The sequence below is a fragment of the Macaca mulatta genome, chromosome 2, assembly GCF_049350105.2.
Source record: "Macaca mulatta isolate MMU2019108-1 chromosome 2, T2T-MMU8v2.0, whole genome shotgun sequence".
Classification (NCBI taxonomy): Eukaryota; Metazoa; Chordata; class Mammalia; order Primates; family Cercopithecidae; genus Macaca; species Macaca mulatta.
The window spans coordinates 160,676,197-160,692,954 of record NC_133407.1 but is presented as its reverse complement, the minus strand read 5'-3'; the positions used below and the strand labels follow the sequence as shown (position 1 = coordinate 160,692,954).

The 16,758-nt window shown below is 49.8% G+C and overlaps 1 protein-coding gene across 4 annotated transcripts in view; it reads left to right on the top strand.

The window, feature by feature from the left end:
• Window positions 1-16,758, top strand: part of PDIA5 (protein disulfide isomerase family A member 5) — a 93,605-nt gene that overhangs the window by 15,748 nt on the left and 61,099 nt on the right. For 2 of the 4 annotated variants that reach the window (XR_013414377.1, XM_001112864.5), the window contains exons 2-3: window positions 6,626-6,752; window positions 9,825-9,912. The exons of 1 other annotated variant lie outside the window; for it this stretch is intronic. Coding sequence is in view for 1 of the 3 variants with exons in the window: in XM_001112864.5 (XP_001112864.2) it covers window positions 6,626-6,752; window positions 9,825-9,912 (215 nt within the window). In the remaining 2 variants the exon portion in view is untranslated. Of the gene's footprint in view, window positions 1-6,625; window positions 6,753-7,957; window positions 8,054-9,824; window positions 9,913-16,758 lie in introns of all 4 variants that reach the window. One more of the 4 variants, XM_077993795.1, reaches the window with a different exon arrangement.

The following is a 16,758-nucleotide window of genomic DNA, read 5'->3' as shown; positions in this document are numbered from 1 at the left end:
GATGATTCGAGGCTTTCTGGTGGCTGAATGTGTGTACGTGTTCGCTCCTTCCTGCCTGGACCTGCTGCCCTGCCTGATTGCAGACAGGGCCCCTGGAGAGGAAGAGGTGGTCCCCGTGTTACTGCTGTCCTTGCTCCCCTTCTAAGTTGTCTTGTTAATACAGAGAAGTGCAATTATTCTGTGCTTCTGCATGCCAAACGTTAGATTCTTTGTCATTTCCCCCCTCATGTAGTCCTAAGCCACCCTGCAAACTGGGCATTGGTATTCTCCTCTCCACCTTGTAGGTGGGGAGTTGACACTCAGAGGTCTAGTAACAGGCCTGAGGTCATCTTGCTGTAAGTGGTGGCACCTGGATTTTCCCCAGGTCTGTCTGACTCCTGAGCCAGTGCTCTTTCTGTGGTGTCTGGAAGACTGCAGAGCGGGGAGAAGAGAGTGGGTTTCTAAGTGGATGGTGGTTTGTCTGGCAGGCTCTGAATGAGCAGACACCTGTTACAAGAGCACGGCAGGGGGTCTGGAAGATGAGGAAGGACTCAGTCTCCACCCCATTGCCTCCAGACATGGCAGAGGTGGGCAGTGAGGACCTCCGTGCCCGGCACTCTGTTGCTGCTGGACTCTGAAGAGAGCCTGTACTCAGGGGAGGGATTGGGTGGTGGAAGGGGACTGGTGCTCTGGAGGGAGGGGGTGCAGTGAAGCTCTGTGAGGGGGTTTGGAGGTTGGGGGCATTGGTGCTCTGACAGCGATGTGCTGGTTGGCTGATAATAGGCAGGACCTGGCATTGGGGGCCTCTGTTTCCCAGAAGCAGAAAAGGGGAAAACCATTTTTGCTGGCAGTGTTCTGCCCTGCACCAGGGAGATGCTTTATGGGTCTCAGCTCAGCCAGCGGGGGCAGCTCAGCCCTGATGTAAATACTGTTAAAGCTGAGGGTTGTGAGCAGAAAGAAAGCAATTATTGGAGAAGGTCAGAAGGGGTTTGCATGGTGAACAAAGGGGATCTTTTTTCTCTCCTTTACCTCTAGAGCGATTGACTTCGAATGTAAAGAGCCTGCCAAGCCCAGGAACAATGCCATGACTGGCATGGAACCCTGGCTGCCTTTGGAAGCACTTCTCAAATCCTGCCCTTTCCCCCCAAGGGCTTGACAAAGGAGCAGATAGTTTTTGCATCATTAACGTTGTTATTGTTGCTGTAGTTATTGTTGTTATCAAGGTTTGTGGGTTGTGACTTATGAAGTCTGCAGTAAGGCTCTTGGCAAGGTGCTCCGAGGTTTGCTGGGACTGCATCTTAAGGAAAGGAAGGAGCGTGTACATTGGAAAGGTTAAAATAGACTGAAGTGGAGGAGAAAGGAGAATGTTAAGTGGCAGGAGGAAAGTCCCCTTGGGCTTATGGGGAGGGAGGAAACGCCTCCTACTTGTCTGCCCCTGTGGTTGTTTGCTAGGGTGAGGGTCTGTCTGAGGCCAGACACAGAGGGGCCTTTCATCCTTCCCCTTCTCAAAAGCCCGGTTAGTGTCTCAACTCTTTGGACCCCATGTCTCAGGATTCTCCCTGGATCGGCCTATCTTGATGATTTTTCCTCTCTTGTTCTCAGATCCTGCCACTCTGGGCAAATCCTGCTTCGCCTCTGCCCACTAATGCCTGCATGCCCCCATCTTCATGGGATACAACTTATCCTTCTTCTGACCCTGTGGAACCTCCTTGCACCTTCCCATTATCACCCCAGCTCCTGTGCTGGGTAGACTTTCTCTCCTCTGCAACCTGGCTTCCAGCTCCCGCCACGTGTGCCACTGACATTCTCTCCAGTGTTCCCAGGGACTTCACTGCCTTTGGCCCTGTCCCAGCCCCTCCCCACTCTGCCTGCCTGTGGATCACTCCCTTTTCTTTAAAAGCGTCCCCTCCCTAGTCTCTGTGGACGCAGCCCTCCCCACCTCCCTCTTGGTCCTGACTCCTCCCTCACTGAGGGTATTTCCTGTCTCCTCCCTCTGAGCCTGGCCCACGGGGACTTCATTTACTTGGTGGCTCACCTTGCAACCTGGAGAATGCCTATATTTGATGCCTCACTGTCTACCTGTCCAAAACCTGAGCCTATTATCATCTTCCTTAATGTGAGAGAAAAGCCTCCTTCGCTGCTGCTTCTCCGTTCTTCCATCTTTGGCTGTTGTTCCAGCCTCCCAACCCAGAATTCTGGGAGTCGTTTTAGACTTTTTTTCCCTTTCTTCCTCACTTACCTATGAATAGTCATTGGGTTTTGCTGTTTTTCCCTCTGAGGCTTTTGCATTGATCCATGTCTCTCCACTCGGGCAGCCACCCAGCAGGGCCCTCCACCTCCGGCCTCCCTGGCTGCTGCCCAGTCTGAGGTCACGGCCAGATGAGTCTCTACAATGCCATGTTCATCCTTTCACTCCCCTGCTAACTGGGCAATGATGCTTCCCACTCTCTTCTTGCACCAGGCCAGGCCCTTGGGCAGACTTTGAAGAGCCCAGCCTGCCCCGCTGACTTCTGCCGTGCTCCAGCCCAGACACCCCCTGAGCTGTGATCTGTCTCGTTTCCATAGTCCCTTTGGGCCTCCCAAGGGCTGCTGTGGACTCACCCCATCACATGCTGATAGTGGGTGACCTCTGCTAAGGTCAGGAGTGTGGTAACAGTATAATTTGTCATGTTTATAATTCTGGGCAAACATTTCCTGAGGGCTTTCAATGGACCAGGCCCTGTGCAGGGCCCTGCCCTCCTCCAGAGCTCTTAATCTTGGGGGTGGGGGTGAGGGTAGGGAGATGGACCCTTCACACAGCTTCCAAACCGGCTTGGCTGTGGGTTATGCCCAGTCTGAGCCTCAGCGTCATGCCCAGTGATGGTTTTCAAGCAAAGTAAATTTGCTCAGCACGTTTCTGGTTGGGCTTAACTTCTCTACTGCGTGACACCAAACGCTGGGTGAGGGGCTTGGCTGGCTGGCTGGAAAGTGGTGTGTTAAATCTCAGTGGCCCTTGGTTAGATGACCTGCGGGATGGACTGGGTTTTATGGGAAGGAAGCTGAGGGTGTGCTGTGAGCCTCAGCCTCTTGTGGTTTCTCTTGTACACGCTTTGTTGTCGCTGCAACTCAGCTGCACACAGCGCTGCCTGGCAGATGAGCTCTGGGCTCACCCTCCCTCCTGCCTTCCCTTTTCCTTCTCCCCAGTTCCAGAAGCTTAGGTGCCTACCAGCCTCAGGAGAGGCTGGGCTACAGGTCAGAGTCCTGAGGCCCTGGGCAAGAGCAGTTGTTGCTCTCCACTGGTCAGATTATCTGAGGATTAAAAACAGCAGTGAGGCAATGTGTTTTTCCAACAGATTATTTTTTTCCCTTTAATCATGTGCATTGAGCTGTGGAGTTTTCAGTCTGAACTCCATTAGCTCCCTGGGAGCAGTAGGATAACATATAATAATAATAAAGTTTAGCAAGCTTTTTGGTGAGCTCTTAAGGTGGCCTGCATAAGGGCAGTGGGTCCTCAGGCATTTTACCCTGCTCTGCAGGGTGTGATGAGGGAGAAATCATACCTTGGCTTCCTCTTGGATGGCTTTACTCTGGGGAGAGGGAAACTTTGAATTCCAATGGCAGATTATATTTAGAAACACTAGAATATGGTCATGTTTCAGTCTTCTTCTCTGCTGAGATGGAAGTTTGTGTTGCATATTATGGTAACTGATACTCTCAGAGTGCTTTCTGATTTATAAAACATGTTCAATAAATTATCCCATTTCATCCTCACAGCAATCCCACGAAGGAAGTATCATTATCTCTATGTCAGACGGGAGTCACTAAGCCTCTAAAAGGTTGAGTGACATTGGCTAGGCATCTTAGCTCTTGAGTGGTAGGGCTCAGACTCAATCCAAGGCTTCTGGCTGCAAAGAGGCAGGGGGCTGAGAAGGTGTGAGCTCATATTAGAAAGACTGGGATTCAGGTCCTGGCTGTACTTAATGAGCTGTGTAATTTTGGTCATATTATTTTTAAAACAATTTTTTGTAGCATAAATTAAAACTCCTCTCAGTATGACCAAGCATATCAAATAAGCTATGGTTGCCTCTTCTTATTGACCGTGTTCCTCCATGAGCTCTGTCCTCACTCTGTTCTGGTCTGGTTGCTCTGCAGGCTGTTGAACAGTTGTCATCCTGGGATTTCTCTTCACCATCAACGTGGTCAACCTTTTGTATCTCTCTCTCATTAAATTCTTTGTTTCCATGTCTAATTTTTCATTTACTTTTTGTTTTAGTGGAAAATGGGTCCCAGTATCTTTCTGAGAAAGGGTACACTGGTGGTAAATTTTATACATCTGATATCTTTAATCTGTTCAAGTAAGTTTATTTTCATGATTGGTGGATAGTTTAGCTGGTTACAGAATTCCAGTTAGAAATCATTTTCCTTGAGAATTGTGAAGCCAATGTTTCATTGTCTTTTGTGTGCTGATGAACAGTCTTATGCCAGTTCTGACTCCTGATCTTTTGTATGTTGTATTTTTTTTTTATTTGAAATGGTTAGGATCTCCCCTTTGTCAGCAGTGTTCTGAAAGTTTTCAGTGATGTATTTTGGTAAGAGTCTTTTTATTCATGATGCTGGGCCCTGCCATCTGAAGACTCACATCCTTCAGGTTTGGAACATTTTCTTGAATGATTATTTTTAATTTATTTGCTTTTTTAGAGATTGAGTCACTGTTGCCCAGGCTGGCCATGAACTCCTGAGCTCAAGTGATTCTCCTGCCTCAGCCTCATGAGTAATTGGAACTGCAGTCATGAGACGCTGTGCCAGGTCTCGAATTAACTTTTTGATAATTGATTTTTCTCTTTTTTTTCTCTCTTTTTCTTTTTCTTGAGTCTCTTTAATTTGGCTCTTGCACTTAATGGGTCCATTCTCTTATTTTTCTTAAGTCCTTTTTTATTTCTTGATCTTTTTGTTGTGTTTTCTAGGAGTTTGTTTTTGTTTTCTCAATTCTACTTCCAACCCTAATTATTTCTGTGATAATTTTACTTTCCAAGAGATTTTCATGATTCTCTTTGAGTATTTATTTTTCTTCATATCATTCTATTCTTATTTTATGGATGCACCATTTTATTTCTCTGAGAATAATAATTTTCTTGTTTACTTCTGTGCTTTTAATTTTCTTTTTCCTCTACATTTTATCTTTCCATTGGTTTGTTCTGGTCTCTGTCATTTGTAACTGGTGAACTTTGATCATCTGTCTGTTTTGAAGAGCAAGGTACTAGCCCATGGACTGGCAGCTCTGTGAGTGTGTAGAGGGAGTGGAGAGTGCTTGTTTACTGGGAGAGCCTCACAGTGGAGATTTGAGCAGGAACTCAGCTGTTTCGATTGAGGATCTCCAAATCACTGTCTTTAGGTTGTTTTTCTTATGCTTCTCAGTTTCCCCAGAGGGAAATTCTCTAATCTCTTGCCTGGGGAAAAAGACTGGCAGGTCGCATTCCAGAGAAGGGAAGGGAGATGCTGGGGGCCAGGAGCTTGGAGAAATGAGTGATCTCAAGATTCAGTTTGTAGACTTCCTCTGAATCCCCTTGTCTTTTCTGACGGCCATCCTCCTACCCTCTGCCGGGTTATCTCCCAGTGGAATTTTTCTTACTCAATCTCTCCATATAGTAACCTTCTTGCTTTCTGTCAGGTGGGCAAGGGGCTGTTGCCCAGCTGTGCAGTCTGGGCAAGGGGATCTGCTTTGTGTCTACTCCTTATTCACACTTTTAATAAACCCCCACCCACTGCTTTTAGCCCACCCTTCATTGTGCCTGCAGAGGTGCCTGACACCTCCAGTTCCCAAAGTTTCCCAGGGTTCTCTGGGGGAGAATTGGCTCATTTCTTGTTGACTAACCTCCTGAGATCACTTGCCTGAGTAAGAAAAGCTAAAAGCCTCTTACCCATCCATTCCCACCCTAAGCATTAAGGGATGATCTTATTTCTCTGTATATTTTATGCTTTGATGCTGCTAGATGGGATGGAGTTTTTACATTGCCCGAGAATATGGCATTGGGGTAACATGAGGAATATGGACAGACATTGACCTCCCAGGGGGCTCTCGACTGATGTGTAACAATGCAGAATGTTTATACAAACCTCCCTTGGTATCCTTGAGGGATTGGTTCCAGCATCCCGCCTCCACAGGGTACCAAAGCCCATAGATGCGCAAGTCCTTTATATAAAATAGCATGGTATTTGCATCTAACCTATGCATGGCTTCCTGTATACTTTAAATCATCTCTAGATTGTTTATGATACTGAATACAATATAAATGCCATGTAAGTAGTTGTTATATTGTATTATTTTTATTGATATTATATTTTACTGTTATCCTGTTATTTTTTATGTTTTCAAACATTTTCCATCCATAGTTGGTCAAATCTGTGGATGCAGAACCTGCGAGATAGAGGGCTGACTATGTATATCTGTAGTCCATACAGCCTTATAAAAATGCATGGGGAAGGGAGACTGGGAGTGGGCTGCGGAGTGTCCCTAGAGGTGAAGAAGTAGGTGTGGTGCATGAGATGTGTTGGTTTGCCCTCATCCTCTGGAAGGAAAGCAGCTCTAGGCAGCACATCTGTGGGCACCGATTCTTCTGGGGCCCAGCCAGAAGCTGGAACTCACGGTCGTTGGCTCCTTGATCCCCAGGTGGTCCTGCCATTGTGGCTGTCCTCTGCAAAGGTCTCCTCACTCATTGAGAGAATCTCTGACCCCAAGGACTTGAAAAAACTGCTCAGAACCCGGAATAATGTACTGGTGCTTTACTCCAAATCTGGTGAGTGTCCCTTCCCAGCCTTGAGGTCAACCATCGGGGTAGGATGGGATTCAGGGGAAGGAAGGGGGTGGACATGGAAAGCAGGAGACCTTAGGATGAAAACCACTCAGGGAGGGTCCAAGGGGCTTGGAGTTTGTCAGCTTTCCTCAGAAGACAGAGGCAGAGGCATACAGGAGCATTAGCTCTGCCGCTTTCTGATCCCAGGGGTGGTTCCGTTTCTTTTTATGAGTGTTGGGAAAGTCCTCTGGAGCCCCTCGCTCCTCAAGAGGGAGAGGGCGTGTGTGAAGTAGGATGGAGGATCACAATGGCGGGCACTGGGGATGGATGTCCTGGCTTCCTGCACAGGCATGGGGCCGATCCCTGCCAGGGCACACTTTGCCAGAGCTGTTGATTTACTGGCCAGGCCGGCCTGTTGCCAGCTGAATGGGCCCCAGGCTCGGGAGCACTCACCCCAGCTGGCAGCCCTGGCCCTGCCAAGCCCATCTGTCCTGCTCTGGGGTCAGATGCAAGACTGAATTTGGAGTGGGCTCTAAGCTTGGGACACAGCATTTCTTGGGGGCAGGAGCAGCAGCCTGCCTCTCTTCCGACCTTGAGACTGGCAAGGACATAGCAGATGGAGAGAGGTTTGCTTGGCTCTTGGCAGTGACTTTGGGGAAGGGTGAACACTGACTCCGTTGAAGTTGTTCCAGCGGAGTTAAGTGTTTTTTGCTGCTTCTAAGGATGCCAAGTTTTCTGTGGCCCTGGAGAAGCAGCAGCCAATGGCTGGGCCGGTTCCGGGCACAGGTTTCCCTGGCAGCTCGGCCTCAACACTCACTGGCACCTGGGGGATGATAGAGGCTCCAGATGTGCCTGCATTCTCCAGGCATCCCTGGCATGTGGGATGTCTTCATTGCCACTTGTGGCTGCTGCTTCCGCTTCTGAGGGTCTGACGCACATACCCCGAGTGCATTGTTGGGAGCCCAGCATGTGACTAGCATTTCTCTGCTGTCACCTCTCAGGAATAGAGGTGAAATCAAGGGAAAGGGAAGCAGTGTACTCTTGAGGCCTGGGGCATAGGGCCCTGAAAACATGTGGCTTGCTGCTTTGGATACTCCTGGAGTTGGAGCTAGGATGATTGTCAGTGATAGACATGTTCCATTCCTTCTCTAGGGTAGATCCCACCATATAAGCTCATCATAATACAGTCTCATTTGCTCCTTTGCCAGGAGGGAGGCAGTGCGGGTTGTCAGAGGACATCCAGTGTACATATGAGGAAATGGAAGCTGGGAGTAGCAGACTCGTTTGAGATCTCCTAGCAGCAGGTGGGAGCTGGTCCCCTATGCCCCGCTGCCTCTTATTTTCTCTGATGGAGGATGGGAAGAGAGTATTGATTCTGCAATGAGAGAAGGGCTTTGAGATCAGGATGGGGCTGAGGCCGGAAAATCATTAGGGAGTTAGAGAGTGGAAAGGTGGGGCCTGTTGTCAGGAGCTTGCAGGGCAGGAGGTAGCGCCTAAGCTCTCTTTCCCTCACCCCACCCTGTCTCGAGCTATTGCGAGTAGAGGCCCTGGTGCTTCCCACTTGTCAGCCTACCTCCTGCTTTCATTGCCTGATGGGGCCTGGGCAATTATTTTAACTTCCTGCCTCCTTGCCCAGGCCTGCTGCACAAGAGACATGTGACCTTCAGTGGGATTTTGAGCAGTGCAAAAACTGGATTTTCTTTGCTCCCTCCCATCCTTCCAAGCAGTGCCTCCCTTTCCATGGCTGAAATGCAGGTTAGGGCAGGGGGTACTTTATCTTGCTCTAGTTTATTTCTCCCCCTCCCCTGCTTCCCAGAACCCAGTCAGAGCAGTGAAACAATGGCTTCCCTGCTTCAGTGGCTTGCCCTCCTCCTGTCACCCTGGCCGTGGTTTCCTGGGAGTGCCTCCTCCTAGTGACTCCGTGCATGTCTCTTGAGCGATACTTTTGTTTGCTTCTGTGAAAGGCTCAGCATGCTCTGTATTCACAAACAGCTACCATTATCCACACTAGAAAAGGCGATCTGTGGAGGCACATGATTCAGACATCATTTCTGCTTGGCGTGGGGATGTATCATACGGTTTCTGGCGGGAGAAAGCGGCAGATCGCTCTCCCCACCAGTCTTTGTCTGGCAGGACTTTCAAGTGAGCTCACAGGTGTCACCTAGGAGAATGTGACTCAAGAGCCTGCTGGCCATAGGAATCAAACACTGGCCACAGCCACTTTGCAGTGGATCATTGCAGGCTGGCAGTGCTAAAATCCTGGCCACAGAGGCTCTGTCCCTAAGACCCTGCCCTCCCACAGTAGTATCCGGGTGCCTTGCCCTGACCCATCAGGATTGACACCTGCACCAATGAGAAAGTCTTCCTTTCTTGCAATCACTCCATCCTGTCCCAAGGCGTGGTCCACATTCCTGCAACTGACTCCTGGAGGTGCTGTCAGGACCAGCTCTTGCCCCGTGGCTTCTGGGGAAGTGGGCTGTTAAATGGGGCTTAGGTGTCTTTGGCATTGGCCCATCAGAGCCTAGTGTCACGTATAGACCTCATTTTAGCACCAGGTTGTACTGAGCTCCTAGATAAGCATGTGCTCCACAAGTAAAGGAAGGATCTGACCCCAGCTCTCGTCAGCTCCTAGGTGGGGTGCCAGGACATTTGAACATGGAGTCAGCAGCATCATTCCCTGCTTTAGTTATAGGATTGTCATTGTTTATGGAATTTTCAAAATGTATCCCAGAAAAACATGAGTCAGAGACTTTACTGGCCTTGAGGATCTGGCTGAGAGATTCTTGGAAGAGTAAGGTGTGAAGTGTGGATTAAGGCAGGGTGACTTGGGGGTTCTGTGTCCAAGAGGAAGGCCCCTGAGGATGGTGGGATCAGGGGTTTCTGAGAAGAGCCAGGACTATTCTTGCAGCACAGGCCCTGGCACTGTTGAGTGCAGGGATAGGTGTTTTACCTGGTGCTCAGGACTTTTCCACCCGCTCTGGGATTGGTCTCCATCCTTCCTCACCTCTGAGGGAAGATGGCAGAGGTGACCCAGTGCCTTTGGGCACAGATGTTTAATTTTCTGTTTTTTTACAGAGGCGGCAGCTGAAAATCATCTCAGGTTACTGTCCACAGTGGCCCAAGCGGTGAAAGGACAAGGCACCATCTGCTGGGTGGACTGTGGGTATGTGCTGGGGCCATGTGCCATGTGGCTGCTGGGCAGGGGGCACTTGGGGCTTTGAAGGGTGGGGACGGGAACTGTCCTTTGATTAATAATCTGGGAGGGAGTATGCGATGGAAAGGTTCCCTCTAGTGATACTTCAAGGTCACTCTGGACTGGAAGAGTGGTGTCTGGCTTTCCACCCCTTTCTTCACAGCCCAGCCCCCTTTCTTCCCTTTTTCCATAGAGATTTCACTTTCTTCTATTTCTATGTGTTGCTTTCTTCTGTCTTCCCAGAGGGAGGTGAGTGGCAGAGGGGGCCTTCCTGTCTTACAGAGGGTAGCCTTGATACCCCGAGAGGCAAGGTGATTTTCCGGGTTACCCAGCAGGTTTGCCTGTGGTGGGTCTGCAGCAAGAACCATGAGCTTTACCCCCAACCCAGGACATTACCACTAGATGCCTCTGCTGCTCAACATGCAAAGGTAGAATCAGTGGGTCGAGCTGCCTGTGCCTTGGCTTCTGAGGGGCCCCAGGCCTGTAAAGGTCTTCTAAATCTTTAATGTAGCTATTATTGCCTGAGTAATATGCCCTGTTACTACCCTGCAGGTTAAGTGAACATTTATGGTACCCACCCCAGTGTAATCCTCTTCCTCTTCAGTCTGAGTTCTAAATGGTTACTTTTCAAGTGAATTTTTGGGACACAACTGATTTATAAGTTGATGACCTCAAGTTTGTTCTGCCTGTGATTAGAGAGCATTGAAGGAGATTCATATTTTGACAAAACACTGAGTGAAACTAGGATAATAAGTCTTAGCCAAGTGGTGTGTGCTGTAGAGGGTGTGCGTGTGTGTGTGTGGCCTCATACTTCCAGATTCATTCAGATGCTAACTGAACAGAAAAGGCTGCTCACCAGGCAGTAGGTGAGATCTTAGCCATTGGTTAATTCTAGTTCATAGTTGATCCGAAAGGGTGCTTGCCTTCCAGGCATCTCTCTGTCTCCCATATTTGACCAGCCATGCTCTGTGTGACTGGCAGAGTAACAAAGCCTATTAGATGGAGACAAGGCACTTTGGAATTTCCATATCTGGAGGTGACAGCAGTTCTTCCAAGCTGATGGAGGCTTATTGTAGGGAGTTCTTACAAGGCTTGTAGGTGGCAGAAATGGGCAGAGGAGCTTTGACTTAGTTGCTATCTCCACCTGGGTCCATGTAACAGACATTACTGGGCATTTACTACATGCTTTGAGAACATACAGATGGATAACTGCATCCTCAAGGAGCTCAGTATGTGAGGAGAGGGCAGACACTTAGCCCAGTGATTCCAATGTCAGGTGAACAGTGCCGCAAACACAGACTATATGTATGGAGGGAGAGCCCCTCCATTCTGCCTGGAAAGGTTGAGAAAAGCTTCACAGAGGAGGTCGTGTTCACATTTGGTGCAAAGACCTCAGAGCACAATACCACGTGCTCACAGTGCCCTGGCTTTCCCTGCAGGCGGCCACCTATGGAATGGACCCCTAGAACTGCCTGTGGAGGTAAAAGGCCTGCTGCTGTCCCTGAGTAGCCTGGAAAACATGCAGCGCAAGGTGCCTGAGTGAAATGGGGTCAGGGTAGTGGGTGAAGACAGACTATGGAGATTCAACTTCAGGACTCAAGTTTGGAAACATGATGTCTGGAGTCAATAAAAGTGCCAATGAGAACATCCTGTGAATTTCCACGTGCTCAAATTAAAATTGGGGCAGGGAAGCACCTTGGAGCTTGAAAGAGTTAACCCGAAGACGGAAGGATGGACTGTTCCATGTAGTTGCCTCACTCTGTTGAATTTATTCCTGTAAGAGGAAATAGAAACTGAAATGTTAGATAGCTTTTAAAATAGTGTGGATAAGTAGGTGAATTATGGAGCCAAAGTGGATTAAGTTGGACTCAGGAATATCTGGGTGTGAGTTTGAAATTAGAGGCAGGGTGCAATCTTTCCTGAGTAGCCCAAGGTTCAGAACTCTGGGCTGTGGCCCAGGTAGGCCACTCTGGGTGGCAGCTGTCACAAACCACTATTGGAAAAGGAGATCTCCAAGAACTCAGCTCCTACCCTCCAGCTCATTTACTCCTGCTTCTAGACTTCTAAACTTGCCTGGAATCGTCAGGACATGGGGAGCCCCCGTGTTAGCTCCACAGAGCCCTGCAATGAGAGCTCTCGCGGTTGTCCTAAGTGTGTCCAGTCCATTCTGTGGGTCTGTGAATGAGACACACCCAGGGATGGGCAGAAGTGCCGTTGGGAACTTTGCTTTCTGGTGCTGTCTGCTGAGGAGCGAGTAGGTGGCATGGGGCCAGGCTACCTTCTTTATCCTTGTCACTGTAAAATAGCAGGTAGCCAGCCAGAGCTCACCTCCCTCAAATGGGCCCTGCTGAGGCACCCATCTCTCATCGTTTCCAGCTCCACTTCCTGCCCTGCCCACGAAGGGTTGGTGGCTAGGATGGGGACAGGGCTTGGGGTTGGGGTGACCAGGAAGGTCAGGAGGTGACACAGGCCACCCTGCTTTTCCCTTTAAAAGGCAGGCGAGGGGAACAGGGAGCATCTGGGGTGAGAGAAGATGCTACTCCAGTGTCAAGGTGTCTTTGCAGGCGTGTGGAATAAAAGAGAAAGCCTTGGGCTTAGGAGGGGGCCCGGGCTGACTGCTGACTAGTTAGTTAGCTGCGCTGCTCACTAGCCCTGTGACACCAGGCAAGTCGGTCACCCTGAGTCTGTTTCCTCAGCTGTGAAATGGGACAGCGATACACATTCTGCCTTCTTTCCAGGTCTGTGATAAGGATCGGATAAGTGAAAGTTCTTTGTAAAATAGGAAATACAATTTAAATGTGAGACACGGTTCTCCTAGTGTTGTTTTTCATCTAGACAAGTTTGTTCAGGAGGAAGCTGGAGGGGGAGAAATGGTATGCTTGTTCACTCAGCAACTGTTTACTGGGTGAGGACCCCTTGGTTCTTGTAAGGATGAACCTGAAGAAGGTTTTGGGCATGGGAGTGAGCCCCAGGCCATGGGTGTTTTGCTCTGACCCTTAAGAAGTACAGGGTGCAGGCTGGGCACAGTGGCTCACACCTATAATTCCAGCTCTTTGGGAGGCCGAGGCAGGTGGATCACCTGAGGTTGGGAGTTCGAGACCAGCCTGACTAACATGGAGAAACCCCATCTCTACTAAAAATACAAAATTAACTGGGCATGGTGGTACATGCCTGTAATGCCAGCTACTCGGGAGGCTGAGGCAGGAGAATCACTTGAACCCAGGAGGTGGAGGTTGCGGTGAGCCGAGATCGCACCATTGCACTCCAGCTTGGGCTACAAGAGCAAAACTCCATCTCAAAAAAAAAAAGTACAGGGTGCAGTGGAATTTGTAGGACTAAAGGTCAGGAGACCCAGCTTTGAGTCTAGGCTCTGACATCAAATAGCTGTGGGGCCTTTGGCAAGTCACTGCCCCTCTCTGGGCTTCAGCTGAATCTTCTGGGAAATGTGGGGTTGAGTCTTCCAAGTTGCTCTCATCCCTAAATAGCCTGGTTCAGAAAATGCTGGAAGCTTCCAGGCTTGGTGTGTGTGTGTTATAAGCATGGTGGTGGGCGCGTGCCTTCTAGTCTTTGAGGGGGGTCTTTTTCTCTTTGTGCCCCTCCCTCCCCATTCCCCATTTTGGAAGGGTTCCTATCCTTCTCTCTGAGGTTCTCTCCTGTCTCCCTCTTTTCTCTCCCCTTATTAGGTTTCTGTTCCCTTTTCCCAATCCTGAGTCCAGGACTCCCTGCAACCTGGCACGGCCCTTTTTGTTTTTGAGACAGTCTCTGTTGCCCAGGCTGCAGTGCAGTGTCACAATCTCAGTACATTGCAGACTTGACCTCCCAGGCTGAAGCCTTCCTCCCAGCTCAGCCTCCCCAGTAGGCGCATACCACAATGCTCAGCTAAGTTTTGTATTTTTTTGTAGAGACCAGGTTTTGCCATGTTGCCCAGGCTGGTCTTGAACTCCCAGGCTTAAGCAATTCACCTGCCTCTGCCTCCTAAAATGCTGGGATTACAGGCATGTGCCACCGTGCCTGGCCTGGCCTGGCCTTCTTTTGGCCTCTTTTCTCCTCTCTCCTTTCTGTATGGATATTTCTTTTCCTTTTCTTTTTTTAATTTTTTTGCTTTTCTGGCTCTTTCCTCCCTATTCCTCTATGCGCACCTGCAGGAACACACGAACACTTCTCCGCTGGTTTTCTCCCTGCTCCAGGTCCTGTAACTTGTTGCTCTGGGGTGTCTGTAGGGCGTCTGACTTCTGTCCAGGGTTTTGTCAGCTTTCCTTCTCCCTCACTCCACTCCTGGCTCAGACCTCAACAGCCACGCTCAGTCTGGCTGGTGGTGGTTGTCCGGCTGTTAAGCGGGTTGTGTGTGCGGGAGTTGGTATTCCCCTCGTGCCCTGCCAGCTGGGCGCTGGGGCTCGGGCTTGGCGTGGAGTGCTGCTGTCTGGGAAGTTGAGCTGGAGCCAGCATGGAGCTGTGCCTGGTTTGCTAATTCCTGAGGCTGCATCTCACAGGGGGCAAGGCTGTCCTATCAGGTGCTTGCTACTTTCTTTTCCTTAAGGCTTAGGGTCACTGCTTAACCACATCTGCTTTCTTCCCTGCCCTTCTCCCCATCTGCTTGATTTCCCTGGAGCGGTGACAGCTTCCCAGATGTAAGATTGGGGACCTGCCAGAGCAGGCATAACATATTTTGAAGACTTATGTTTTTTCCTAAAAACTATTTGAATTTAGCATTTGCTCCTCAGCATGTTCAACATTACTTACAGGGGGTAAAACAGACTCCCAGAAGAAGTGCCATGTTTATCTTGTGGCTTCAGATACCTTCCAGCACAACACCATGCACTTGTTGGAGTGACACATCCCCTTGAGGAGCAGAGCCTTAGAATTGCTGGGCTGGGAGGGCAGTGGAGGGGAGGCACCTTACATGTCTTCAGAAAAGCCATGTTCCTCTCTCTTTTTCCCACCACTCTTACTAACTGTACTGTGTAATCCGGACCCTGTGATGCACCTTCTTGAGGCATGTGCCAAGGGAAACAGCCAACTCGGGGAGGAGCCCTATTGTAGGGAATCCTTCCTTCAGAGGGTGCTACGTGACCACCATGGCCTGTCCAAGGTCAAGGTTCAGCTCTTTCAGGACTTCTGTCTCATTGCCTCCTGCCTTGTATCCTCCAGCCACATTCTTTCACATCGTCCTTGGTACTTGGCATCAGGCAGTCACTCAGTATTTCTTGCTCAGCACTCGCCCCCCTTTTCTTCACGTCCTTGAAGTGAGGACACTTTCTACCTTTCTTCTCCTACCTGGCCCCAGGAGATCATGGGTCCACCTGGCCAGAATCCTGCCATGTTAGACCGGGGCCGGTGGGAGGAAGAGAGTTAGCCCTTCTTTGATGGGGAAATGGAGCTAGAGAGGCTGGGGTAGCCATGGGCACAAAGTTAATGTTAAGACAGGCAGAAGCCTTCCTTCTTGTCTTCAGTGTGGTCTTGTTTCTACCCCACCAGGAGGGGCTGAACATGGTCTGCCGTGGACGTGAGAACCCCAACTGTGGCTGGCTGAGGATCCGGTTGGGAGGCGAGGAGAGAGATGACAGGGGTTCAGAGGTTATTTTGTCTCCATTTTTCGCCCCAGGTTCTGGCTCGTGGTTCATGTGTCAGGATATAAGGCAACCTGTCTCAATGCTTTATTTAGTCTGACTTGACCCCGTAGAGAAATCAAGCTCCATTCAGTTTATGTGGATAACTCTGGCATTTTGCAGCTCAGGAAACTAAGGGTCCTGCCAGAGGTCGCTAATGGCAGAGCCAGATGTTGAAACTGTCATTCTAGTGGGCTGTGGTACTCAGACTGGACTGGTGAAAGACCTCAGACCCCCACCCCCTGACCCCGCCGTCTCCCAGACCTTGTTTTTCCTCTTTCTTCCTGCTCTCACCCCCACTTTGATCCCTGGGCCTGACTCCCCAGAGTGTGTGTCTCCAGTCTCTTGGATAGTAATTACTGCACAGGAAAATCCAATAAACACAGCACTGTGTACCTGCAGCAGCCACTCCCGACTGGCAGCCAGCTGTCCCATGGCAGATTCAGATGAAAACACCCATGCTCATGTGTCTGTCTGGGTGTGGGGGTGTGGGGTGGGGAGGGAAGTGTGTATAGGCCTCTGCAGTCTTTCCTTCCACATTATCCGTGGAAGAGAGCCAAGTGAGGTGGGGAAGGATAGGATGGAGCAGATCAGTGGCCTTGGCGCCTCATTCCTTGGAACAGTGGTGAGTAAATGGGCAGAGGGATGGCTGGTTCTTGCAGGACCAGGGGCCAGGGGAGTGGCGGGTGACGGTCTTTGCACTGCCAGCCCCTTCTCCATGACCCACGGTGGCGTTCTCCATCCCCTCAATTCTAGCAAAGCATCTCGTTTTCCTGCTCACTGCTTTGTCTCCTTTCTCCCCTAGAGCCTCAGTCACTGGCTGGGGGAGGGAGGTAGGCAGTAGATCAATTAATTGTACTTAATCTCTCAACTCAGATCCTTTTAAGTCTCTGAGCTTAGGTAATTTTCTCCCCTACTTGAACTCTTCTGGTATTTATTGTCTGCACTGCACAATTAGTGTGTGCACACATGCTTGCGCACACACACACTACTCACACTTATACACTCTGAGAGACAGAACTGTGGGAAGGAGGGGAGCAGTGCTGAGAGAACATTGTCAGGAATTGTCATCTGGCAGGATTCCTGGAGCTCAGTAGACGGAGCCCAGAGATCCCAGAAAGCCAGAAATGCAGAGCCTTATCCCAGCGGTGGTAAGATAATATCATTCATTTCAGCCATTCAGTCAGGTGATTTATAGAGTGCCTACTAT